The following is a 27,110-nucleotide window of genomic DNA, read 5'->3' on the forward strand; positions in this document are numbered from 1 at the left end:
TTTGGGTTTTTTGCGCAGGTTTTTTTGATCCCTGGATATCCAGCAGTCAACCTCTCCTGCCCTCTGCACTGCTCCCTTGCAACATGGAGAACAGCTGAATGTGCACTATGTGGCACCGCAGATGTGTCTGCAGTGCCACATACTGCATGGCCTATGTGGACATTCTATTCCTGAACAAAAATTACTTTTTCCAGCATAGTATTAGTATAACCAAGCCCTTATTTAGACCAATTAAAAAAGGTATGGGCAGTACCACCGAATGTGTGATCTCAAGTTCTATGCACTAACTGTAAAAGTTTTTTCTTTAAGATGAAATGATCACTGTGTATTTTGACCCAGTCCTGAAATATTGATACAGGCAACCTCCCACTAATTTGATTGGAAATTTACCTAAGACTAGGATTTGGCTTTTGCTGACCAGAGAAACATTCATGAAAATGTTTCTAAGCTTTCCAAGAAGTAATTATGTTGGACATTCTCTCCAGAAGAAAAATGCATATATTCCACAAAAGCAAAGGTGAGACCAAAATGACATTCAGGAGCACAAAACTTCCTGTCATGTAACCTTTTGACAGATGAAAAGAAAACTATAAAGCAGCAAGAACAACTGTCAGTGAAATGTGCCATGTAGCCAGATGTTATCAACACAAAAAAAAGCCCACTTACACAACTTGGCATGTAGTTCTTTGCTTGTAAGCCAATATGGATGACAATTTGACTGAACAAAACAAGCATCCTTGCAGCTTGGTTTAAGTTTTATAACTTCAGCAAAGTCTGAATTATTTCATTAAAGGGACATTGCCAGGTTGATTTTTTTCCTGAAATAAACTAATTAAAAAATACAGAGTCTGATAGAGCACTTTTAAGTGCTGACTATTTATTTTTTTTAAAGCCCAACAACAGTAAAAAATGTTTTTTTGGCTCCCTGTCAATGTTTATATGGGGTCTGTAGCAGGGAGCTTGGTGCTTCTGCTACTTTAAGGGAAGATAGGCAGCAGGAGAACCAGGCTGCAGATAAGGCAGAAGGCAATCAAGGCAGCCCAAGAGGGGCCTGCAGAATATAAGCCCAGGATCTGAGCTCGACAGGCAGTCTGACCTGAAAGCTATGGAGAGAGAAGCTCCTGAGCAGAAGGGCTGCCGCAAGGTTCCTGACTAACACCTGAGCTGGAGTACACAAGACCAGTGGTTTAGGGTTTGAGACTATAGGGGCAGTGGAGGTGTAGGGGGGATAGGGACCAAGGTCAAGTAGCAGGGCTACAGCTACAGAGTGATGGGAGCGCAGGCAGGGTCAGTGAACGAAGGTCAGGGATCCATAGCACATAAGGGGCGAGAACCAGGGTTAGGGACCCCCAGTGTGAGAGGCAGAGTTTGTTGAAGAAAGAGGCCTGAACCCAGGAGGGATGGAGAATGCAGGTCTGAGCCCAAGGGGTTGAGATTCTTCAAGGTACAGAGGCCTAAGCCCAAGAGGGGCCAAGATCATTTAAGGCACCGGAGCTGGAGGCTCCAATAGTGGTGGAGACTGTTCCCAGTTTTAGAGGTCCATATCAACAAGATTTGACACTGGGTCTGAAGGCCCATGGATGAGAGATTGACTGGACTGGACAATGGGACTTAACACACGATGATTGGTAACATCTGTGAGGCTGGAGCATGACTAAAAGGGGAAATGAGGAGGCCACATAATTAGCCCCTAAGGCAATAAGCAGTGATATCTGTGTTCATGAAAATGAGATCTTGCTTGGGGAGCCCTGGGAGAACCTCCTGTTTTTCCTAAAACCATAATTACATCAAGCAATGTCAAGGAAGTTGAAAGGGAGATTACTCAAAGAATGCAGAGGTGACAAGGGCTGAGGGGGCTCCAGGGGCACATGGTCATCCCTGGGGTGGGACGCTGTTATCGGCTCCAGAAGAAGGCAACTCAGAGTAAAAGTATACACCCTATCTTCAGCCAAATTGAGTAATGCACCTGCTTGCTCCTGCTCTGTCCACATAGAATCCTGAAAACAAGTTGTTGTAACCACCTTAGAGAAACCTGAGCAAGTGTCAATGAGCAGGGATAGTATAGCAAGGCCCCTGACTGACCCCAGAGAATAGGGACAGAAGTTACACAATTTAAGTGATCAGAAACTGGTTTAAGCCTGTAACAGAACAAAAGTTCAGTACACTTAAACCGCTTTCAAAATGGCTGAAACTGATTTAAAATAAACCTGGATGGATGTAGTATCAGACTTAACTGATTTAGGTCAGACTGATTTATGGAACTTCTGTGCCAGGTCCCCTCCTGCTTCAACTTAACTCACAGACCTCCAGCATCCCAGGATGCTGTGCAGCCCTAGGCTGTGTTCTCTGCTCCAGCAGAGCAGCCCTGTCACCCGCTGTAAAGGGAGGAAGGGGTTTCCATTCCCAGCAGGTAGGAGCTGTGTGGATTCCCCAGCCCTGGGCCCTCCTTGGCTGGGTAAGTTGGCTTGGGTCCCAGCAGGGGTAGGGGGAGTAAAGCTTCCACTGTGGGCTTCCTCCATGCTGAGCACAGCCCATCTGGGGGTCCAGAGCTGAGGGGAGGTGCTTTTCCCCTCTACTGCACCCTCAGCCTGGCCGGCACGGCCAGAAAGGGGGCATGGCCAGGTGATCACCCCAGCTCCCAGCTTGGGCAGGGGGAATTAAGCCCCCACTGCAGATTCCCTGCAGCCAGGAGCTGGGGTGATCACTTTGGCCATGCCCCCTCCCAAGCCAGCAGGCTAGCTGAGGATGGAATGAGGAGGGGAAAGCTCCCCCCTGGCTCTGGACCCTCATCCAGGCTGTGCCCAGCATAAGGGGGAGAAGGGGCATAGCCCACATTGGGGGCCATTTTACCTCCCACTCCCTTCTCAGCCAGCCTGTCAGCCAAGGAGCGATCAAGGTGAGGTGATTGCCCCAGCTCCCAGATGCAGGGACGCTTGCAGCCATCACCTTACCACATCCCCTCCTTGGCCAGCAGGCTGTCTGAGGAGGGAGTCAGGGGGAAAAAGGCCTTCACTGCAGGCTTTCCCCGCCATGCACTCAGCACAGCCCAGCTGGGGGTCCAGAGCTGGGTGGGGGGCATTCCCCCCCACTCCCTCCTCAGCTGGCTAAGGAGGGGGCATGGCCAGGTGATTGTCCCAGGTCCTGGCTCTGAGTATAAGGAGTGGGGGAAAGAGATGGAGAAACACTCCACTGGGGGCTTCTCCCTTCCCCACTTAGGTGCATGCTGGGGACACCCTGGCTGGAGGTCCAGTGCAGGGTTACTGGGGGTTCCCCCACACTCCCTCCTCAACCAGCCCAGACTGAGGAGGGGAGCATGGCTAGGTGAACCAGATCCAGGCATAGGGGTAGAAAGAAATGCCCAGCTGTGGGTTTTCCCACCTCCCCTCTTCCCTGGTGCTGGGGAGACCTCAGCTGGGGGCCAAGTGGGGATGTTTCCCCCCATACCCCCTCCTCAGCTGGCTGGAGGCTGAAGAGGGGTCATGGCTGAGGGAACTGTCCATCTCCCAGCTCTCTGCAGTGGCGAGCAGGCTGAGAGGCCTGCTCACCGCCCCCCGCTCTCCTGATATGGGGCACTGCAGGGGTCTGGCTGCCTTTCCAGTTTGAAAAGTGAATGTTAGTTCAGTTTCTTATCAGTTCAGCCTAGGCAATTTACAGAAACCTGCAAAGATTGAGATGATTCAGCCAGAGACTTTTTGACTGTCCGTACTTAGTCAACGAGTGCTCCTAAATGCCCTAATTAAATAAATATAGAGGGAAAATAGCATGTATGTGTGACATTTTTGAATGATGGTAATCCAAGATTTTTCTAGTAACTGTACAGTAGGTCCTCCATTTTCAGACAGAATTGTGATTTTTCTGCTTGACTGTGTCTTTTAAAAGGCTTTTACAATTCTTACTTCCATTGTTTTTAAGTCGCAAAAAGACTACAGAAAATGATGGCTTTTAACATCTGAAACATCTATTGCTGCATGTTTCAGGGTGTCAGAGGAGAACCCTGAGAATTAACATATATATGGAACATGAATTGCTCACATAAGCCTCAGTCCTGCACTGTAGGCCATGAGGACAGACACCTGCAATTGTGTACAGCCCACTGAAGTCAGAGTCTTTCAAGATAGACAAAGGATTATGTCCACACAGCCCTCTGTGCAGGATCCTGGCCATACTGATAGGTGAAGCACTGTTATGAGATGCCAAGTAAATATATACCACAGAGAAAATAAGAGTTAGGGTAGGAGACTGGAGGGAGGAGGAAGTCTCCTTTTTTCCCTGCTTCAAAAATTGGATTTTACTCTTATTCATATAAACACCTCCTAAATTAAAGTTTCATATGTGAAGAATGTGAACTGAGTCGTACTTTGTCACTGAAGTACAATACACTAGAGTACAATCATTTTTTCGAAGTGGAACATAGGAAAATATGATCCTAAATCTTGAATTTCTGTTTTCTTCAACATAAACACATGGTGTTTTACCATAATTATAATAAGGAGATATGTTAATGATTGGTTGATCTAGACAGCTTTGGTAAAGCATATGCCTTACACACACTTGGGACCATATTATAATGTGCAAGTCCTTTCAGTGTAACTGCTTATTCCTAATCAGGTGTAGGTGCTGAGAAATGAGGACAGTTCTGTTCGGTTATCATATGAGAAACCCCATTTAGAATATGAGTACAAGTGAAGCAAGAGGTGAAGTGGGTACTGTAAACTTGACTATTTTCCTCAGCAGAAGTACTTGGCATGCTGGCATTTTTCAAAAAACAAAATCATGTTTGTCTTCCTTGAATGTGCATGCATTCCTGGAGATGGGGGAAGGTTTCTTTCTTTTTTTTCCCCCAACCTCTAAATGCAGTTGAGTTTGGAATATTTGTGCACTGCAATTGAGGTATTTTGTATGTGTGGGGAGAGGGGGGAACAGAGTTTGTATTTATTATTGCAAAAGCTCTTTTTTATGTTAATTTCTTTAAAAAATATATAATGGTACGTAGGGGTTACATTAGAGGGCTGTTTCACCAACACAAAGTATCTGTACTGGAATAGTACATGCAAATGAGAATGAAACACAGGGAATCATTGTTTAACTTTAATAAAAATTGCTGGAGAAAAAGACAAATCCATCTCTGTTTTAGTAAAGAAAACAGTAACAGAGAAAAGCATTTTTCTTTTAAACTTTTCTTAAACAATCAAAAGTGATAAGGAATCTTATCAATCTTATCAATCTTAATGATTGATTCTGCAAGCATTAAAGGACATACTTAACCTCGATCACATGAGTAATCTAATCGAAAGCAATGGAACTACTGTCCTGAATAACCTTATGCATGTTCTTAAAACTTTTTCTTGATCAGAGCCCAATTTGGAAAAAATGAGGCTCCTGCAAAAGACACATTCAAATTTTAGCAGTATGACTTCAACCCTCCATCCTTCCAAGTCAGGTAAACTAAGTATAATAAGCTTTACAGTATAGAAGACTTCTGGGCAGATATTTAGATCCCAAATGTCATTTTCACAATCAGGTCATTTTAGAAGTTGTAGCATCTATCACAGAGTGATGTTTTGCTTTGCTACGTCAAAAATCTCTCTCCCTTTCAATTGTGTGTTGTTGGGCTGCTGGTCTCTACCACAGAATTGTGGTCACATCATAGGTACTGCTGTTATCTAACCCTGATATATCTGGTGATATTTTAAGCATAGAGGTACCTCTAAAATGGCTGGTATTAAGACAACTCCTGAGATGTTTTACTCAGTGGGCATGTCTACACATGTGCATTTACTGCTCAGTAGCCTGATCTAAGGTGTGTTAAGAGTGAATGTACCTTAAAAATGGTGATTTAAGGCTATTCAAGACTTAATTTGATACCTCAATAGTTACATTGAATTAGTGAATGTGTACACTCGCTAATGCACATTAAGACAATGTATGTCCATTGACTTGGGACTAACTTTAGTCCCAAGTCAGTCCGCACACCTATGTTAATGCACATTAGCACATGCACATGTGAACACCCACCTAAATTGCCTTAATGTGAATTAGGGTAATGCACATTAAATTTAGGCATGTGTAAAAGCACGTGTAGACATGCCCAGTAGGTCTGTGCAAAACTCCTGTGTTTGGCATTTTGGAGGGACAGTGATTCTTTTCAGTGTTTTGAATCACTGTCCCATTTCATTTCGGACCAAACTGTTTTGGAGCTGTTTTGGAATGTTGACGGTGTTTTGGAGTTTCGTCCATAGGCTATAATGGGGAATCACAAAACTGCCTATAACTTTGTCATTTCTTGCATGATTCAGATGAAACTTGGGATGCTAGCCCCTTCTGAGGCCATGAAGCCTACCAAGTTTCAAGGAGTTAGTGCAGGGTTTCTGGGAAACTGCACCTCAAGGTGCTGACAATTAAAACTCATGACGTGTGACTGTGTGTGTTAAAGTACAGCGGGATGAAAACTGCAGGGATGGTAGCCCCTGTTCTCACCCTCACAATTCCACTGCAACCAGTAAGCCTCAGACCTCTCAAAGAGCTTACAGATCTAGACTTTCCCCAGCCAGGACTATGCAGGGGCTGGAGGTTATCAGGTGCCTCCTACCCACCTTTCACCAGGGAGGTTTGCAGTCTTGGCATTTCCTGGGTCTGCCGCGCCACCAGCAGTCCCATCCAGGTCTCCCTACCCTAGCAGGGTGCAGTTTTAAGTCATTCCCAGGATGATGTGGGGCCACCTTCTTCCCATATAGCCCCAGCCCTTATACCTCCAAGTTCTTCCTGGCATGGGAGCTCAGCAGGTAGATCTTCTTCCTCTGCTGGCTGGGGAAAAACTAAACTGCAGCCTCCAGCTGTGAGAGTGGGGCATTAAATGACCGGCCTCATTAGCACCTGTCCTGCCAGATACATAGCCCCTTGTGTAGGCATGAGGCCTGCCAGATCTCAGGCAGAGTGGTGCAGGGGTTTCTGTGAAACTGCACCTCAAACTGCTGAAAGCAAAACTCATGTCACTTGTGTGTTTTAAGGGGTGTAGGTTGTAGCTGTAAATGGTAAAAGGACATAGCCCAGACAAGTTTCTTAGGGGCAATCCAATACCTTTTATTAGACCAACTGAATAGTTGGAGAAATTCTGCTTTGCAAGCTTTCAGGTTTAAAAACCCTTCATCAGGCTGAGGAAGCATCTATTTGGTGTGTGTATGCTCTTCCTGGATGGAAGGATTAATAAAGAAGCCAGAGGCTGGCATGCAATGCAGGCAAGAAAGCCTGCCAGTGAAAATGTAAATTGAGGCATCAGGGGGTGAAAGACAGGCTGGAGGGGATAGAAGAGGGATGTAGCAGGTAAAAGTGGAGAGGTACCTGGTACCTGGGGAGTCAGATATCAGGCAGGCTGTAGTGTGCCATAAATCTAATGTCTATATTGAGTCCATGAGTTTCTGTATCTGGTGGTTGATGAAGTGAAGTTCATAGGTCTGTATGTGAAAAGCGGTTTGTAAATTCAAACAAGCACTGAACCTCGCTAACCTCATCACCAGAAGCCAACTTCCTACAGCCCCAAACACACCAAATGGATCCAGACCATGCCATTGACAAGAAATGCAAAGTCTGCCAACATAGCTGCAGTACCCCCACAAACTGAGCACCAGAATCTATTACAGACAAGAATACCTAACTACCTGTGGGGGCACATTTCTCACAAAAAAACCACTTTGTCTCCAGTCTCTCAGTCCTGATCCTCAAAGGGAATTTACAAACCACTTTTTACAGATGGTCCTATGAACTTCACTTCATCAGTCTCCTAGATGCAGAAACTCATAGGCTCAATATAGGTAATGGATTTATGACACACTACAATCTGCCTGACATCTGACTCCCCAGGTAGCAGGTACCTCTCCACCTTTACCTACTACATCCCCCCTCCCCCTGCCCTCTCCCAGCCTGTCTCTCACCCCCTGATGCCTCAATTTACATTTTCACTGGCTGACTTTCTTTTCTGCATTGCATGCCAGTCTCTGGCTTCTTTACTATTCCTTCCATCCAGGAAGAGCACACACACACCAACTAAATGCTTCCTCAGCTTGATCAAGGATTTTAAACCCAAAAGCCCATGCCAGGCATCTAAACTCACCTGGAGGCTCACAACTCTAGTGCAACCAGCAAGCCTCAGGCCTCTCAAAGATCTTACAGGTCTGGGTTTTCCCTAGCCAGGACTGTGCATGTGTGTGGTGGCTGGAGGTTATAAGGCCCCTCCTATGCAGCTTTCACCAAAGAGGTCCTCAGTCCTGGCATTTCCTAGGGGCTGCCGTGCTGCCAGCAGTCCCACCAGACCTCTCAACCCTGGCAGGGTGCAGTTTTTTGTCATGCTCAGGACCTGGGGCCTCCCCCTTCCCTATGTCCCCAGTCCATACCTCTAAGTTTGTCCTGGCATGGGAGCTCAGCAGGGACATGTTTTTCCCCTGCAGGCTGGTGATGCAATGAATGACACCTCCAGCTCTGAGAGTGGGGCATTAAATGTTTTTTAAAAAATGAAAAAAGGGAATTGGTGCGGGTGGAGTGAGGAGGGTGGCACGCATATCGTCTACACCTGGAGCTTGGGGAACCCCAGCAGATGAGGAGGAACACCAGCTGTTCCACCAAACCAGGATCCAAGGAGTTGTGGTGGGGTGTCACAACATCCCCACAGTAATGCTGAACACTCTCTCACTTGGAACACTGGTCGGTGGACAGGACAGGTGTTCCTGGGCAACCATGGCCAGATCCTGCCACATGTGGCTGCGGGTTGCTCAATAGGCCAAGGGGTTGCAGTCCAGTGACTCCACGTCCTCAGCAAGATAGATAGCCACCAAGGCCTCGTCACTAACTGACTGATGCCGGGGTCTGGTGCATCTGGACCCCACCATTGAAGTCATGTCCTTGGCCCACATTGGCAGCACCTGTTGTGGAGGAGACTGGCTAATGCTGGGAGTGCTGGTACAGGAAAGTGGATCCCCCTCTTCCATGTCCCCCTGCTTGTGCCCTTCTGCCTCCCATACTCTGTTCACCAGCAACTCCGTCCAGTTTTGCTGGCACACATTCTCCCCTTCATCCCCAGGTCGCACATGGCCAACAGCACATGAACTGGACTGGACTGCAACGGAGCCAGTTATTTCTTCATGCCCTCCCTCAGCCACTTCACTAGTGCCTGCACCTCTGGTGACAGTGGCTTGCCCCTGCCAGGAACATTGATCCCCTGGAACTTCTCCATTTGGTTCTCAAGTTTCCTTATTATGGGGATCACCTGGCTAAGGAGGGCATCACCAACACTGAGGCTCTCAGTGGCCTCAAGAAATGGCTTGAGGACCACCAAGATCTGGGAGATGGTATCCTACTCTGCTTTGTTAAGCAGGTCACTGATCCCAATCTGCCTGAGCAAAGCCATCTCATGGATGGCATTCTGTTGCCCCACCAGCCTTTCCAGCATGAGGTATGTGGAGTTCCACAAAACTAAACGAAACACCCACTGAAATTTTGCACAGCCCTAAAGCCCAGTGTGTTACATTTTTTTTTCAAAAGTGCCCACTTTTAGTCTGTTGTACCACTGGTTTCATGGGAGCCTAAGCTCCATCAAAATCACACTCTGTTTCTTTCTTAGGCAAGCTCTTTTCTGTCATCCATATTTTGGACCATTATTTGCTGTAGTCCTTGCATTTAGAAATAAAATACTGGGCTAGACCCTCAGCTGATGCCTCTGAAGTCAATTAAGTTCTGCAAATGCCTGCCAGCTGAAACTCTGACCCACCATTTTTGTAAGGATGTACTGAAGTATTCAAATATGAGGTAGCTTATATACTCCCATGAAGTCAGCTATATTAAACCAGCTACTATCCAAAGACATGTATATCCATGTCACCTATTTCTCTTCCAGTTTGGTACCATCAGTGTAAATCCTAGTGTTGCCGAAGTCAGTGGAATTCTGTCATTGACTCCAATGGGATTTCACCACATTGGTACTCAGAATTCACCCTTCTTACGAAGTCTTCATGTCTGCAAGGCCCTAAAGTTGTATTTGAGTGACACAGTCTCTTTCACTGGTCAAATAAGCATAAAATGTTTTAATGTATATTTCAGTGCCTGGTTTTCTGATGTTCTCCTACCTCTTGGGATTGGCACATATGCTCATATTTCTTCAGGCAGACAGAAAGTTTTTGGGGGTGATCTCTTTTATTGTACCAATCGCAAAGTCAGGATGAAGCAGGCCAAGATTTTGAATGCAAGACATTCTTCATGTTAGTTGTACCCTAAGCCTTACCAAGTCAAATGCACCATGGAGTTAGCAGCTGTAATTTCCATGGAGGAACATATTCGACATAGTTTTGAAGCTAGTGGAACTTTGCCAGTTTATACCAGAGAAGTGCTGTCCTTTGTGCATGTATAGCCTAGATAAGTCATTCAGAAATCATTTATACCTCTGGTGTAGTTAATGACTGATCCACCCAAAAGCAAAAGCTCTAAGATTTCAAGTTATTTTTTGCTGTTTAGTTCATAGTATGGGAGAAAATAAAATGAAAGAAAAAATACATGGGGAAATTTTAGCACTGGTCATTGTCAGGCATTTGGAATGAAAAGAAAGTATTTAAATAAAATTAAAACTGTCTAGAGTTGGAGCAAGTATCTCATTAAAAGCTGGATTTGCCTTTCTGCCGTAGAAACAAGACAATAGATACCTGCAACCTAATAAGGAAATTAAAAGAAAAGAGTGAAAGAGAATTACTCTGTTTTTCCCACTCCATATCTCGATCCTCTTTCCAAGGAACTATAATTCAAACCGTTAGAATATAGCACAGATACTGGGTGCCGAATATAGTGGCAAGGAGTAGGGCTCCATCTCATATTTCCTGGACAATTAAAAGTAAAATTCAGTTTTGTCAGGAATTTTAAATGTGCTACTCAAACACATGCAAAGGCCTAATTTATGAATGTAAGGATAAATCCCATGCCCTTGTATCCTGCTTGTGTACTTAAAAGCCTGTTAAGGGAGATATTTGACATTATAAAAACAGTCTTCTGAAATTTCTGCTGCCATCATCAGTGCAAACACAGCAGGTGTTACTGTGCCAAGTCATATATCCCACTTTCTGCTGCTCCCTCAGGCTGATGTGTCACAATGTCCAAATTAGTCCTAGTATTTGAGCAGCCTGCCTTGTTTTGTAAATGGGAAGGAAAAATATATGCTGTGGCCAACAATGTGAAATGATGTATTATAATATTTTGGTCACTTGAGCTCTTTGTGTTTCTGGTGCAGACAAATTTATTATCAGGCTTTGTCCACACTTGAAAGTGTTTGCCAGTGAGGTTGATAACCTGTATAATCATACCAATAACCCTCACTTCCACAGTGGAAACAGCTTCTACCACAAGAAGTCATTTGACAGCACAGTTTGAACTGGTTCCTTAAACAGAGTAAGCTTTATTGACAAAAAGCCTGCATCTACACTAGAGTTGTTGCCAGCAAAATTATGACAGTCAGAAGACCACAGTAAGGTAGTTAGCCATGTTAGTCTAAAGACAGACAGAAGGCAGGGTAGATGTATGCACTTTATAAACTAACTAAATAAGATATACATAGATCATAACCTTTCATGAACTTGAGCTCATGAAAGCATATGCCCCCTCTCTCTATATATATCTTATTTAGTCAGCCAGAAAAGCATCACCCCTGAGCAATATAGCTGTGCCAGTAAAACTTTTAAGAGTAGAAGAGGCCTCAGAAAAGTATATACATGTAAATGATAAAAAGTAATCTTTGAAGTAAGGGAGCATTCAGTGAAGATGAATAGCCTGAGGTCACACCTCTATGTGTTTTATTGTTTCAGCACATCTGATCTGAAGAACAAACATGGCAGCAGAGTGCTGATTTACAGTGGGAAGGTTATCTTCCCCGCCAATGAGGGCCAAGTGTTTTATTTTTAAGAAGCAAAATCAGATTCTGTGGAACATAAAAGTCCATGGAATCTGCTGCTTATTTCCTGCCTTCGGGATTTTTTTTTACAGCTAGTGGCAGCTTCAGCCAGTAAAAATCACATGCCTTTCCAGGCATTTTGTTGTGATGTCTCTCTAATGGTATGTGCAGATTGTTTGGAGTAACCAGAAAAAGCAGAGAGAAAGCTAAGTTTTAACTGAGTATTTTAATTTGGTAAATTTTAGATAGGGCTTAATCTAATCCCTGAAATCCTCTTGAGGCACTGAAGCCCAGAAGGTTGATAGTGAATGCACAGATGTTTATCTGTGTGTCAGCCATCACAATTTGGCCCATGGGTGTTACAATTGGAAAACTGTTCAATGGTTACCCTATATTTCGTCTTTTTCCCACTTTCAGGGAAGAGAAAAAATAGCAAATCTGTGTTTAGTATTGTGTTCTCCAGCCACCAGATATATTAGGTACCCTATCCCCCAGTCACATATATCTGGCAAATAGATCTTTCAGCTATGAACCCTGTTTTTAAGGGGTTTCACAGGGAAAAAACGGAATTCCATAATAGATTCCTTCCATAACAGACTCAGGCAATGCCTAAATTACGCTTCAGGAATCAAGTCCATCATTTAGATGTTTAGACACTGCAGAGATCCTGCTGTATAATCTGGTAGAGGCCTAAAGTCCCCTGTGGGTGACTGCAAAGCCATCTAAGTCCTGACACCACCATGCTGCTTTGAGCTATATCTTACACTAGTGATGCTCAACTTCTGGCCTGAGGGTCAGATGCAGCCCACAAAGCTGGTGTGAATGGCCTGTCACTGGCATGTCAGCACAGGCAAATACTTCTACTGCTGAATGCAGTGACAGGAGAAAGGAGGTTATGAGCAGCGGCAGCATTTACCTGTACTGACCTGTTGGTGAACTCAGAACTTTTATTTAGCTCTGGAGCCCCAGGAGCTGAGCAAAGCAGCCATTCACCTCCTTTTCCCTCTCCCCCCCGCCCCGAATTCAGCAACAGGGAAAAGTGAGGACAAGCAGCAGTGATGGCATTCATCTCCTGGGCCCTGGAGCTGCACGAAAGCTCTGAGCTCATCAGCACAGGCTCTGACTACAACCACAGGTTTCGTGAAGCTCCAGAGCCCAGGAGCTGAGCACTGCCTCTGTTGCTTGTCCCCTCCTCCCTGCTGCTGAATTCAGTGGGGAAGAGAGGAGGGGGAAGCAAACTGCAGTGATGCTCAGCCCCTGGGTTCCCAAGCCCCATGAACTTTGGCAGCTGGAAAGGGAAAGGGAAAGAGGGTGGAGACGCATGCGTTCATGCTCACAGGATACAGCACAGGGCTGGCTACAGGGGGAAAAACATTATTTCAAAGAAAGCCCAAACACTATGGGGCAGAGCATGGTCCTACTCCCACTGCGTTCCCAAAGATTGTCTTGCTTCAGGAGACAATCTCCATCTATCACCTGAACAACCTCCATCTATTGCCTGAAAGAATCCTTGGATGTTCTTGTGTAATATTATGGTTGGTCTTCTTATTTTTTTGTAATAATTTAATTATTTTATAAAATTTAAAATAATACTACAGCATATTGATCTTTTTCCTGTGTATTCATAAGCCTAAAATTGTTAAACATGTATGTTTTTATTTCTAATATTAAAGTATTTAATATGCCAAAGTATACAACTGTGATGCTTTTCTATGCTTCCCTTAGCTCTTTTCTGATTTTAAAATTTGGCCCACTTGTACAAAAGGTTGAGCACTACTGACTTACACTAGAGACCTGGCAGAAATGAGCAAATAAGTGTTTTTATTTTAGTGGGGGAAGGGAAGAGTCTAATTTTACCAATTAACTCAGTAGATAGAGCACTTTGAAGTGGAGGAGACCCAGTGCTCTAACTACACTGGGATGGAGTGCTGAGTGTTTCCTGTTGAAGCTGTTCTACTTTGTATACATAATTAAATGTTCATTGAACCTGACTCTCACATGAATTCCTTCAACACTGGGCTGTGGAAGCAAACTCCTGCTGTCTCTGTTTCTGACCCAGTGAATATTTCATTATTTTATGCAAAGTGAAACAGCTTCAACAAGAGAGACTGAAAGAACCACACCCCAGAGTCGACAATATTGGTCTGCTTAGGGCACTTTCCTTACAGACGGGACCTGAGTTCATGACCCTAGGTTTATGTTTTTACTCTAAATCAGACAGAGTGAGGAAGTGAAAAAAGGACTCCTCCCTTAATATGATCATTGTAATCTCTAGGCTGTTTGCTGTAGAGGAGGGGTATATCTATATCACTTTCCCAATGCCCTTGAGAAGGCAACCAAGAAGCATATGCTGTCTGCCTGCTTCCACTACATGTGTGCCAAACCAAAAAGGGAGGCAGAGATGCTGATCCTGGGGCACACTTCACTGCTGCTCCCTTAAAAGTAGTGGGGGACATGCCCTGAACAGTTTCACTGCCTTGTTTCCAGATGCAGAGCAGGAGTGGGTTGGTGGGACATGCTTCTCAGTGGGTGCATCTACACAAGACACCTTGGGCATAGCAGACGAATTCTACTGCAAATTAGCACAGTGGGCAAAACTTGTGCTAATGCACTTAATGTGCAGTAGGATTAGTCTACTGGGCAGTAGCATCACCTAAAATGTGTGTGTTGGCACTACTGCACAGTAGCACTGGTTACTGTGCATTTAATTTAGTACCTATTATTACAAGTACTAAACTAAATGTGTAGTCACCACTGCACATTAATACACGTGTAGACATACCCAGTGGTAATATCAAGAGTAACAGAGAAATGCTATAAGCAAGCATCTCCTGCATCTCTTTTTTTTTTATGAGGAAGTGTTTGTGTTTACTTGCAGGAAGCAGTTCACAGCTGAGAATCTCAGTTGGAGATAGGCACCTCCTTCAGGCCTATGTAACCCCAGCTGGGCATTGCAATGCCTTTTTGGATCTGGCAGTTACTGCCTAAGCCACAAATCAATGCACTACCACTACTCTGACTCTAGCCAGGCAGAAGATACAGAAGAAATAGTATCTTAGTAACTGACTATACCCCAATTTTATCAGATTCTAAATCAGAATAATCTCAAATCAGCTGTGATATAGACTACTGTTTGAGCAAGTGCTCAGCTCTTATTATATACATAGAATAAGGAACAATCCTGGCTTCAAGTAATTTACAATCGAACTTAGATGCAGATAGTACAGTCCAAATGATTATATAGTCCAGAGGAGATATTATTATTGAACAGATTTCTTGAAGGAAGTACCATTTCTGAACTGATTTACAGAAAGAGAGGAAGGCTGTCTCATATGTTAGAAGTGAAGTTGCAGCAAGAGAAGTTTAGTTTAGATATTCAAGTTGGGAAGTTTCACTAGATATTAGCAAGAATGTTCTCACTAGGAGGATAGTAAAACACTGAACCAGGTTACCCAGAGAGGAGGTGGAAGCTCCATCCTTGGGGGTTTTTAAAACTTGGCTAGACAAAGTCCTGGGTGGGATGATATAGCTGGGGATGGATTAGATGACTTCCTGAGGTCCCTTCCAACCTTAGTTTTCTATGATTCTAAGTGAAAGCACATAAAATGCAGGAAGGAAAGTTAATAACTATCAGACGAGCAGGAATTTGCCAGGAGATGAAATTTGCCTGTGTTCAGCGGACCACCCGAACACCCCACTCCTTTACATCCTGCTCTGAAGACTTTTTTGCTCTGGTATAGATCTGTTTCTGGTTAATTTGTACAAGAACAGAATCTGGAATTGACTTTAAGTGTTGTATACACATAATAGCAAATATCACTGAAATGTGACAGAAGCGTTTTTTTTAAAAAAGAAAAGAAAAGTCTAGCTCAATTATTTATTAGCACTTTCCCAGAGTACAGTGTCAGCACAGACAATATTTGAAATTAATGTAGTATTTGATTAGACTGATTGATTGTCCTTACAGTTGAGGATTTAAACATTCATTAGTCATACTAACCAGTCATTAGTACTGCCTTTATCAGCTAGTGAAGAATAAACAGAAATTCTAATATAAATTCACTACAATGAACATATTCCATAACTAAGGCAGTGTTATGATTACTACTGTACAAGATGAACTCTTAAAACAGTGAGAGCATAACAGTTTCTGTTAAATATGGTTTAAACCCATGAATGAATGTTTACATTATATCTGTACATTTATTTTTTTTTATCTGGTTAGCCTACCCAAGTGCTAATAGTTATTGTTTTGACCTACTGATAAATAGAGTGTGAGCTCTAAACTAAAGCTTCTTTGAGCCACTTGTATTAACCTGATTTACCAAGAATAATTACTGTTAGAATGAATCAAACTTCTGTTTCACAGGCTTTTAGCCAAACAGCAGAAGTGTTCTTGTATAAAATAGAAGAAATAGAAAATGAAGACTGTGGGTGTACTTTAATTGATGTCACTCTTATTTGTGTGTTTTAACTTTACATAGTAAGTAACAAATTGAAGAATAGAATAGTAAGTACTCCAAAGAAATAAGTGCTTTTGTTCTATATTAATTTACTTGTATGTATTGCATTTCTTTCTGTAAAAGGTTTATTTCAGAGTATCATTCTAATTATTTTTAATCTTTGCATTTTTACAGGAGTCTCTGAATGTTATTGATCCAGGTTTAATGGATTTAAATGGTCCAAATGAAGATGCACTAGAATGGGATGAAACTGATATAAGTAATAAGCTGATTAGTATTAATGAAGAGTTAAATGAAACTGATCAAGAACAAAAGCAGGAAGATCCACAACAGAAATCTGGTTTAGAAAAATGTGATGATGGCAGTCATATCCTAAATCAAGATGAAAACATCAGTGACAACACAAGTCCTCTGCACTGTCCCAGCATTACATCCCCCTCTAATCCTCATATCTACCAGGTCTATAGCCTCCATAACATAGAATTATCAAGGGAAAAAAATATGCCCATCTTGAAAAAGATACCCAATCTAACACAGTCTGATATTTTAAACAAATGTATTAGTAAAGACTGTCCATTTTCATCTACCAAATCACTGCCAGACCTAACAGGTAGAACCACAATGACAAAATCTTGTGATTATATGTATCATAGTGGGAACATAAGCAGACATTCTGAGAGTGAGCATGGAGAAGTCAGTGAATGCCATACAGAAGTTACAAACAATTCTGAAATTGTTTTATTAAGTGACACAGAAAGAACACAGAGTAACCCTGAAATTGGGTTCCCAGAAACCCAAATAAACAACATAGTTGATGTGATAAAACAAAAAATTAAACAAGATGAAGACCACATTATACTTTCAAATACTTGTCAGCCGACATCTTCTACATATTGTTTAAGTGAAAAAGATGGAGATCTGAACAGTATTACCCAACATAGTCCTGGTTGTGTGGAAGATGAATTACAAGGAAAACATGATGTGTTTACATTTTATGATTACTCATATCTTCAAGGCTCCAAACTCAAATTACCATTGATAATGAAACAATCACAAATTGAAAAAGCACATGAAGAGGGCACTTCGATTCATGACTTCTGTTTTGATAAAATACCCACTAAATCTGAACATCAGTCCGGAGAATTACAGCCAGAGGCACTTATGCATGAACTTGCTTGGGCAAGTATCTATAAAAAAACAGATCCCAGTTCCTGTAAATCTGTGGAGGGTGCTAGGAAGATACCTGAAACACAGAATGCAAAATTGCTTTCAGCTTTATCTCATAGTTCTTCTTTGGAGTCTCTTTCTGTAGTAGGTGATTTGTTCAGCTCAAGCATTTTTAAAACAGCTGATAGTCTTCCACGTAGTACCTCTTTGGAGAGCTGGTTGACTTCATACAAAAGCAATGAAGACCTTTTTAGTCATCATGGCTCAGGAGACATAAGTGCAAGCAGTGATTCTGTTGGAGAGCTCAGCAAAAGAACACTAGACCTTTTGAATCGTTTAGAAAATATCCAGAGTCCTTTAGATCAAAAGATAAAGCGCAGCATCTCTGATATCACACTCCAAAATAGCGCTCAAAAAATGCCCTTAGCTGGACAGCTGTCTCTAGATATTGCATCTTCAATCAATGAAGATTCAGCTGGTTCTCTCACAGAACTTAGCAGCAGTGAGGATCTTTCTCTTTGCTCTGAAGACATTGTACTGCATAGAAATAAAGTACCAGATTCAAATGCATCATTTAGAAAACATCTTAATCGGTCAGTCGCTGATGAGAGTGATGTCAATGTCAGCATGATTGTTAATGTCTCCTGCACTTCTGCTTGCACTGATGATGAAGATGACAGTGATTTGCTTTCAAGTTCTACCCTCACCTTGACTGAGGAAGAGCTAGGCATCAAAGATGAAGATGATGACTCTAGTATTGCAACTGATGAGGATATTTATGAAGAATGCAATTTAATTTCAGGACTTGATTACATAAAGAACGAATTGCAGACTTGGATTAGACCAAAATTTTCTTTGTCAAGGGAAAAGAGAAAAGGTGACCTCAGTGATGAAATTCAGCGCAGTAAAAATGTAAGCAGTAATGAGACATCGAAAGGAACAGATACATTTAGCATTGAAATGTTTCTGAATGGTTCAGTACATAAACTATCAGAAAATAATGGAAACAGTAAGAATGCATCAGATGGTCATGGGCTCAGGACAAAAAGCCAGACTATAAAGAATAGCTCGCAGATTGCTAAAGAGCAGTTTGTAGATGACATGGAGAATGGTAATGTTGAAAACACTCAAGGAAGTCAAAAGGAAGAAATTGTTAGAACGTCATCAGCTCCCCAAAATCTTGATTCACTGGATGGTAAGCGAGCTGAAAGTGAATGTTGCTTCTCTGAAGTGCTTACAGATAGTTCAGATGATTCACATATGGATGGCAAGGAGTGTCTTCAGCCCCCAAACATATCCAGGAATCTTTCAAAAGAATGTCAAAATCATCTTCAGTCTGATGATCATTGTATTGCTTATACTTTCACTAAAAAGCCTTGTAAGGAGCCTGCCTCAGAAATGAAAAATATAGCTATAGAAGATGCTACTTTACTAAAATCTTTAACTAGAGGTCAACAAACCAGAACAAGCATTCCCAAAAAATATACTGATTGCTGTGCAGCTTTTAGAGCAAATGAAGCAGAAGAGAGCACTTCTGCCAGTGGTAGCGATTCATGTTGTAACTGTGAATCTGCTGCTTTTGATAAAAGAAATGTGGAAGACTGCTCAGTGCACAACTTCGTGATGGAAATAATTGACATGGCATCAACAGCCTTGAAGAGCAAGTCACAGCCTGAATGTGATGCATCCATTCCCACTTCACTAGCACAGATCAAGGAAAAAGTACTTGAGCATTCTCACAGGCCTATACTACTAAGAAAGGGGGACTTTTATTCTTATCTTTCACTTTCTTCCCATGATAGTGACTGTGGGGAGGTAACCAAATATGTAGAGGAAAAGAGCAGTACGCCAGTGCCACTGGACTTTACAGATGACAGAGAAAACATTGAATGTTTTTTTGAAGCTTGTCCTGAGGTAGAACAAGTTGAGCAGCAGCCATATATCACTAACACTACCCCTGATGGTTTACTAGCATCAGACAAAGACTTGCAGTTATTAGATGAAATAAAAAGGTCAGCTGAATGTAGTGGCTTTTCTTTAAATGATGACATTAACATCAGTGTGCCCGATCCTGACAACCAAAATGTACCAACCAATTTGAAAAACTTTGCTGATGATTCACTGACTTTGGACAGCCATGATAAAGGCTTGGATATGAATTATCTAAAGCTTGGCACTAAGAAAAGTAGTACAGACAAGTTTTTTGGAACTGAAGCAAATATTGCTGCTTCTGAAAAGGCTTCAGCTATAGACTTTCAATTAAAGCCAGACCACTTAAAAGATAAAGATGCATTGCACCAGAACACTAAAACTCTCACGTGTGAAGAAAACCTCCTGAATCTTCACAAAGAAAGGCACATAAATATGCACAGATAGAATGTAACCCTCCCTGGCACATACATTATCTCAGAGACAGGTATGTATTGACTGTATGCATGCCACATATTAGTTATTTTTACATGTTTGTATAAAGAAAGGGGATGAATTACCACCTAGGGCTTTTGTTTTATTATAGTGCTATATATAAGATGGACTTGATGTAGTTACAGTGCAACACCAGTTTACTCATCTCAGTCAGCCAGTACCATTGACCAACTGCATGTTGCCTGGAGGTGTTGCACTGTTGGGAGCTCCATTCTTTAGGAATGCCTAAACTGCATAGATACAAGCTTCTGTCATATACAGCTTGGAAACCCCATTCCCTAGTGCGCCACTCCTTTATAGTCACCTATCTCGTGTTAATCAGAGATACTCATTGAAGTCAGATTTCTTTTTCTTACTTCACAAATGTTTGGGGTGTCCTATGAGACAGTTATCGTATCAGAGCTTTAACGTTTGTGCAGGTAAACCAAACCCCTGGATAGTGACTAACCAGATTAGGGGAAAGGCATTAACAAATCTGTTGATGTCAATATATCAGGAGTTAAAACAACAAAGTAGTTCCAAAGAAAATTCATGCTAGTGATGGAGGACATCTTTACACATGCTCCAGACAGGGGTGGGGTGGGGTGGGGTGGGAGGGAGGCTCTCTAATTAGGGTGGCTCTTGGGAGCTGCTCTAATTAAAATGCCTGCTGCATCTCATGTATTCAGCATCCCACATCCCAATGGTGGTGAGGGTGCTTTAACTAAAGCTCATGCATCAAGCTTTAGTTAAAGCCCCCCTGCCACCATTTTGAAGCATGAGGATACTGAATACATGTGACGCCCAGGCTGGTGGACCATTCTGATTTGAACAATCAAGTCTGCTCTGACATGCTCTAATTACAATGCATCACAACAGGCGCCAGCCATGTGTATACGTGCCCTTAAAATTACCAGACTAAGAAAAATTTCACACACCAGGTTATTTATAACAAGTAAAAAAGTATACAGTTCCTTAGGAAAACTCAAATAGTAAAGACGGTGAAGAGTGGGGTTACAAGAACAATATTACTTGCCTCTATCTATGTTGTAATATACATTTTGGAATATAAAGAGTAAAGGTGAACCTAAGATGAATAATTCAACTCCAAACTCTGCTGAGGACTAAAGGAGTTCATTTCTTGGTTTCTGGTTCACATAAATCCCTAATAAAAAGTCTTATTGAGTTTTAAATTTAGTCTGAAATCCAGGAATAGAAAGCATTATATAGAACAGAGCCTGGTATGTACCACAGCTGTTTTGTCAGTCACAATTCATTCAACGTAGCTGTAAAACTACCAGTTTGCTATGTGAGGAGGAGCTCCTCAAGTGTAGGGAGATCCTCCAGCAGCATAGTAGCTCCTACACCATTTTCATCCTTGGTACTGATGAGGCAGGAAGAAAGTAAGTATTGTTGGGACTTCCTTAAATCTCACTGATCCCTAGTTACCATATTGTCCTCTTGAAGCCACGGGTACACAGTGACTAAGGTCTAGGGGACTGCAAATTCCATCTTTTCACCCCATTTCTGTGTTGTGCTGTAGTTCTGGAGCAAGGAATCTGAGTTTTTATATATAAAACAAGATTTTTTGTTCTACGTTTAACTTTTTCATGCTCTAATCTTTAAATTATGTCACTATAATTTTCTTATCGCCTATACCCTTATGATTTTATGCACACACATACATACTATATGCCTAATAAAAACGTCTTGATATGGATCTTTATTCTGACATTTTCCTTTGCATGCACATATGCATTTTAGTAGCGCTGTATTATATTTGAATTGTAATATTAGAGAAAAGGATATTTGTTGAATAGCTGCCAGTTGCCAATTAATTTAATATTTAAATTAAATCTCTATGTACACCTACTAGTTATGGAAACTGTTCATATCAAAACAATTGGAGAAGCAACTGACATCAACTGGGAAATTACAAAAATGATAGAAAATAGTTTACAATGAAGAATTATATGTATATTATATTTAAAAGGTTAGCTATATAGGGAAGTATCTACATGAAAATTGAAATGAGAACAAAAGTTTGAAGTTTATAAGTGATAAACATACAGTAAACATAAATTTATACAGTAAACATAAATACAAAGCATCCTTGACTGAGTTGTTCATTTTGTCCATTTCTGTCTTTTTTTTCAATTGTATCAACATGAAAGACCATATGGACCACACCGAGTGGCTTAATCTTGCCCCTTTTTTCACTGACAGTTCTAATATAGACCTTTGCACTTCTATAGTACTTTTCATCTGAGGAGCTCAAACCGTTGCCTAAACTTGACATCCACTTTAAGGACGTCACAGACACTAGTATGGTAGCCAGCTGTGGTTTCATAAAACTTGGCTATGGTTACATACAGTTAATCAAGCCTGAGGACAAGGCTTGAGTATAAGGAATAGAGGTATTTCTATACCCACATAATACAGTGAAAGGAAATGCAGAGAATATACATATCTCTTTCAGGTTGTCATGTTGTATTTTTATTTTTTGCTGAAGGAAAGAGGTTTATTTAAAATAGTAAAAATAATTGTTTATTACATTCCACTCTATATTTACTAAGATATTTATTTCTTGTTTGTTAATTGTGATATAGTACTACTTCCTTGACATTTATAAATATATTTTATTATTTCCTCTTGCCCTAAGATGTATTCTATATCTTAAGTAAGGGAAAAAATGAATACCTCTACTGCCAGATATGGTATTGCTGAAGTCTGAACTCCCTTCCCCCCCTCCAGAGCTTGGTGCTATAACTTCATCTCTCATGCTATGGGGAATGAATTACAGAAGCAATCTATCCTAATTTGTTAACTTATTCAAATAACAGTTATTATACTTAACTATGCTAAAGATTATCTTTTTGGTGGCAGATTGTTTATTTTTTGATGAGCCTAATTACTGATTTTCCAAAGGTAATTTACATTTATTACTAATACATCTTTTAAAATGTGACAGATAAATGTTGTTCCCATAAGTGTATTATGAAAAAAGTTACTATTTAAAAACACATTATTTAATTTGAAAGATAAATGGCAAACACCATTATTTTTTCCTGTAGCACCTGTGCTGTAAGCTCATTAAAATGTGTAATTCCATGTGTAGCTGCAATACTTAGAAAAAAATATCATATCGTATATGTACATCCTAAAAACATATTCAGTATGCAAAGGTGACGAAAGGCATACTTGCTAATGTAGCTTGACTAATTTTATACTATTTTAGTCAGTATTTGCATTTGCAGTATATAGGAGTATAAAAAGCAATAGTGGAGAAAATATATTTTCTGCCAAATGTATCCAAGTTGCAATCTCGTTCTTTATCAGTGCGCTGTAAAACTGACCATTAAGGGAAAGAAACAGCAATTCCATAAGCAGCTTCAAAAATACCTCTATCAGAACTGATTATTCTACTATATGAGCCAATATATAGTTCTTCAGCAGAACCGTTTATAAAGCTATGCTGATTTTGTTTCTCAAGGAGGTGACAGCTTGAAAGAACAACCTCTCTGCATATGAGATCATGCAGTCTTTTGCTGTCACTCTGACCCATGACTCACCAGTGGGATCAGGATTCATAGTCATATATTCAGTGTGCAGGGATCAATACATTAAGGGGGCCTTATGTGATGTTCAGAGTGTATTTTTCTGGGAAATGCATTAGACTGTTATCTGCTATAGCCACAAATAAGTCATAAAAGTTATTTCCTTCCTTTTAGTAGAGAATATGTAATTTAAACTTAAGTTAAATTGAGAAAAATATATTATTTGGGTTTAAGGAAAATAAAGTGGTTTTACCCAACAGTCCTTAACCATAGTCAAAACATCCTGCAATTTACTGTAATCAGGAGGAACCCAGGGGGAAAAGAGGGCTGATGCACAGGACTGCTAGTCAGATTATCTAATTGCTATTCCCAGCTCTGCCACAGATTTGCTGTATGACTTTAAGCAGATCACTTAATGCCTCTCTGCCTCAGTTTCTTTAGCTGTGAAAAATAAGAAGAACAACAGAGGGGAGTTGTGACGTTTACATCCTCCAGTGAATAGTGCTCTGAGATCCACAGATGAAGTATACCAATACATCAGCAGTTGTCAACCTTTTTTAGACTTGAGGCACCCCTCCTTAGACTTGAGGCACCCCTTGGAAATGGCCAGCTCTTAGTTTTCACTTGATTTTTGATGACAGGAAAAGCAGTAAAGCAATTCTGTTGCAAAGAGTTCAAAAATACCACACCAGATCAGAATGTTTTAATGCTATCAATTCTTATTTGAAATTTCTGAGTTTATCTTGTAAATAATGTTTGCACATTTAATAGTGCTAACATTGTTAAGCACCTTTAAAAAGATCTCAAGGCACCTCAGGGTGCTACAACCCTCTGGTTGAAAATCACTGTGGTAAATGCAAAGGTGGTCTTTACATAGAAAAATAGCATATGAGGCTTACACTGCACAGAACCTAATATATCATTTAAATATAGAAAAATGGGCTGCATGAGTGGCCTAAATCATTCTTACCAAATGTCTTTGCAGATTTAATAAGGCATCTGAAACAACAGTGTTTTCCTTACCTTGTTTACAACCTAGTCATGGCATTCTAGTTCTGTGTAGCAGCAAATTTAATCAGCTAACTTTAAAAAAAAGTTTGTAGATGGTAAATAGCTATTTTATATCATCATCTGTGGATAGTAGGCAGGTACAGCCTACCAGGGAGACTTTTCTCACTATAGATCTAATTAAAACCCACACTGAAGTTTCCAAGAGCAAATGTAATATGGTCTTCCTTGTTATGCACATTTTTTCACTGATTTCTAAACTTACTGTTATGTTTTCACCATTTTCATGTAAGTGCACATTTTCCATAAATATAGAAGGGTCAGTTCCAGCAAATAAGATCAAAGGAGAAGGTAACTGGATAGATCCAGATATGTCTGCTTAATTTGGAAGGCATATAACGCATGTCTGGAGTGCCTCCTAGGAAATGCCTAAGAGATGTACTTTGCACTAATCTTTTAGCTGTATTCTGACAGTTATTTCTTCATAATCCTCATCATAAGCCTCTGCTCTTTGATGAATAGTTTAACCCTAAACTCCAAGCTGGATAAATTCTATAGTATGAAAATTTAACTCATTACTGGCACTAGAATTGTCTGCACAGTTAGTTATAATTTTAAAATACAGTGAAGACATTCATGTTTATGTTCAAGGACCACTTCTGTGACAACCCTCTTCCTTTTTTATAATGAAATCTCACTTGAGATGCATACGTAAGTGATGGCTGGCTAAATGCTGCACTTTGTTGTTCGGCTTTAGCAAATTCATGTTTATTATTGATCTTCCTTTGAATGTGCTGAAGGTAAGTTCGTAGGTAAGTATATGGACAGGATCTAGGGAAAAGGTCAGATTTGATGATTTCCCTTGTTTCTTTTGAAATGAAGTCTTCAAAAAATCAATGCATTTTCTACATCGATACAAAGACATTTTTTAGACTAACTTGTACCTCAGGCAGTTAAAAATCATTGTTCACTTACTATATGCCTGTGAATTAAAGGCTTTGGCATGTGATTGTATAATAGCTATCTACAGTTGTTCTGGAAGAGTTTGTGTTTTGTAAATAAAACTGTATTTTACATAACATGCTATTACTTTTTTTCTTTCCTTTTAGAACGTTGGCTGCAATTCAGGTGCAGGTTCATCCTGTAAACCCTGGGATGACCTCCAATTCCATTGTATCACTGCCTTTCATTATACTGACTCCCAAGATAAATTTTCTTTCCAAATGTGATTTGTCCATGTTGGCTTTGTGATCAGGCTGCATATGCTAGTCCTATTTCAGTGAACATTTTGTATTGTAGCAAAGCCATTTGCTTTCTTATGGATTCCTCTCCCAAGCTACCTCTAATGACCTGCCCTTCTGAAACTGGATGTTTCTTTACTATTTGTCACCTATTATGTTCTCTAAAGTTTTGCAATTCCACAGAATTCATACTCAGTCTGATTCTTTTCAGAACTGTACTTGTCAGTATTCCCCTATTTCATGTATCAAATTTAATATTTATATGTATAATGCATATGTTTATTGAAACTATTTTAAGTTTAAAATGACAATTTTGTTTGATTGCAGCAAAAGGAAGTCATTAGTCCTCCTGATTCAATACATCTAAAAGTTAAGCAATTATAATAATGCCACTTTATTTCATTTTAAATTTAATCTATGCAACACTTCAAGAAACAACTACATAGTGTTGTATATTAGGAACTTTTGACATTCTACTGAATTAAGTACAACATTTTGTGTTTTTATGCTTCTTGAGGTGGTAATGAGAAAAAAAGTTTTTAAAAAATGTGTGCCTTGCTGTATTTCTTATACCATTTATTAAAAAGCTGCTTTCACAGTAAAATTATGTTGGTTTGAAAGGAGGAAATAGCAAGGTTAAGATGTGTGAATAATTTCTGTATATATGTATAACCAAGTGCAAACATTGATGTATAATGACAGTATAAAATGCTTTCATGTTTGTGATGTCCAGTGATGTGGAAAATATAAGCCTTAAAACCATTAGATTGCATGGTAATTAGAATTGGCATAATAAACATAGTTTATTGGGGAAAAAAGCAGAATTGGCAATCTGTTTTACCTGCGTTCTGAGAAAAAAAACACTGCATCAACATACAGAGAAGTTATTTCTTGTGATATGTCATAGAGTCTGGAGTTTCCATACTGGGGGAGGGTTGGATCACCTGGCTGAAAGCAAAGGTCATGTAGACAAAGGAGCTAGAAGGTGTCTCAGGTCACACATGGAGATACAAACATTCAGCAGGATGAAACTGGTATATTGCAACAACTGTTCTCAAAGGACAAGTAAACGTTTATCTTGGAGCTTTATTCCTTATCATTAACAGTTTGATGTTGGATTTTAGGACACTTCCTATCTCTTAAAATTCCATTCATTTACATAGTTCCATTGAATAAGCTTTATATATATTTATATAGACACTTTAACAGTTAGGCTGTTTCAGTGGTTTAGACTGTATACATTTTAAATGGTTTTATCCAGTGCTAAAGATATATTGGATGTCAAAAACAAAGCTGAGAGCCCTGTCCAGGACCTCTGCAAACATGGCTCTCACCTCCTGAAAAATCTCAATTG

The 27,110-nt window shown here is 40.7% G+C and overlaps 1 protein-coding gene across 3 annotated transcripts in view; it reads left to right on the forward strand.

Annotated features, from left to right (window-relative positions):
- The window catches only part of AKAP6 (A-kinase anchoring protein 6), a 439,998-nt gene extending 413,429 nt beyond the window's left edge, over positions 1–26,569 (forward strand). For all 3 annotated transcript variants that reach the window (XM_019552170.1, XM_019552169.1, XM_019552171.1), the window contains exons 13-14: positions 16,555–19,963; positions 25,625–26,569. In XM_019552170.1, the coding sequence (XP_019407715.1) occupies positions 16,555–19,923 (3,369 nt within the window). In that variant the 3' untranslated portion in view covers positions 19,924–19,963; positions 25,625–26,569. The remainder of the gene's footprint in view (positions 1–16,554; positions 19,964–25,624) is intronic.
- The last annotated feature ends 541 nt before the right edge of the window (positions 26,570–27,110 follow it).

This window comes from Crocodylus porosus, unplaced genomic scaffold (assembly GCF_001723895.1).
Source record: "Crocodylus porosus isolate Cpor-Errol unplaced genomic scaffold, CroPor_comp1, whole genome shotgun sequence".
In the NCBI taxonomy this organism is placed as follows: domain Eukaryota; kingdom Metazoa; phylum Chordata; order Crocodylia; family Crocodylidae; genus Crocodylus; species Crocodylus porosus.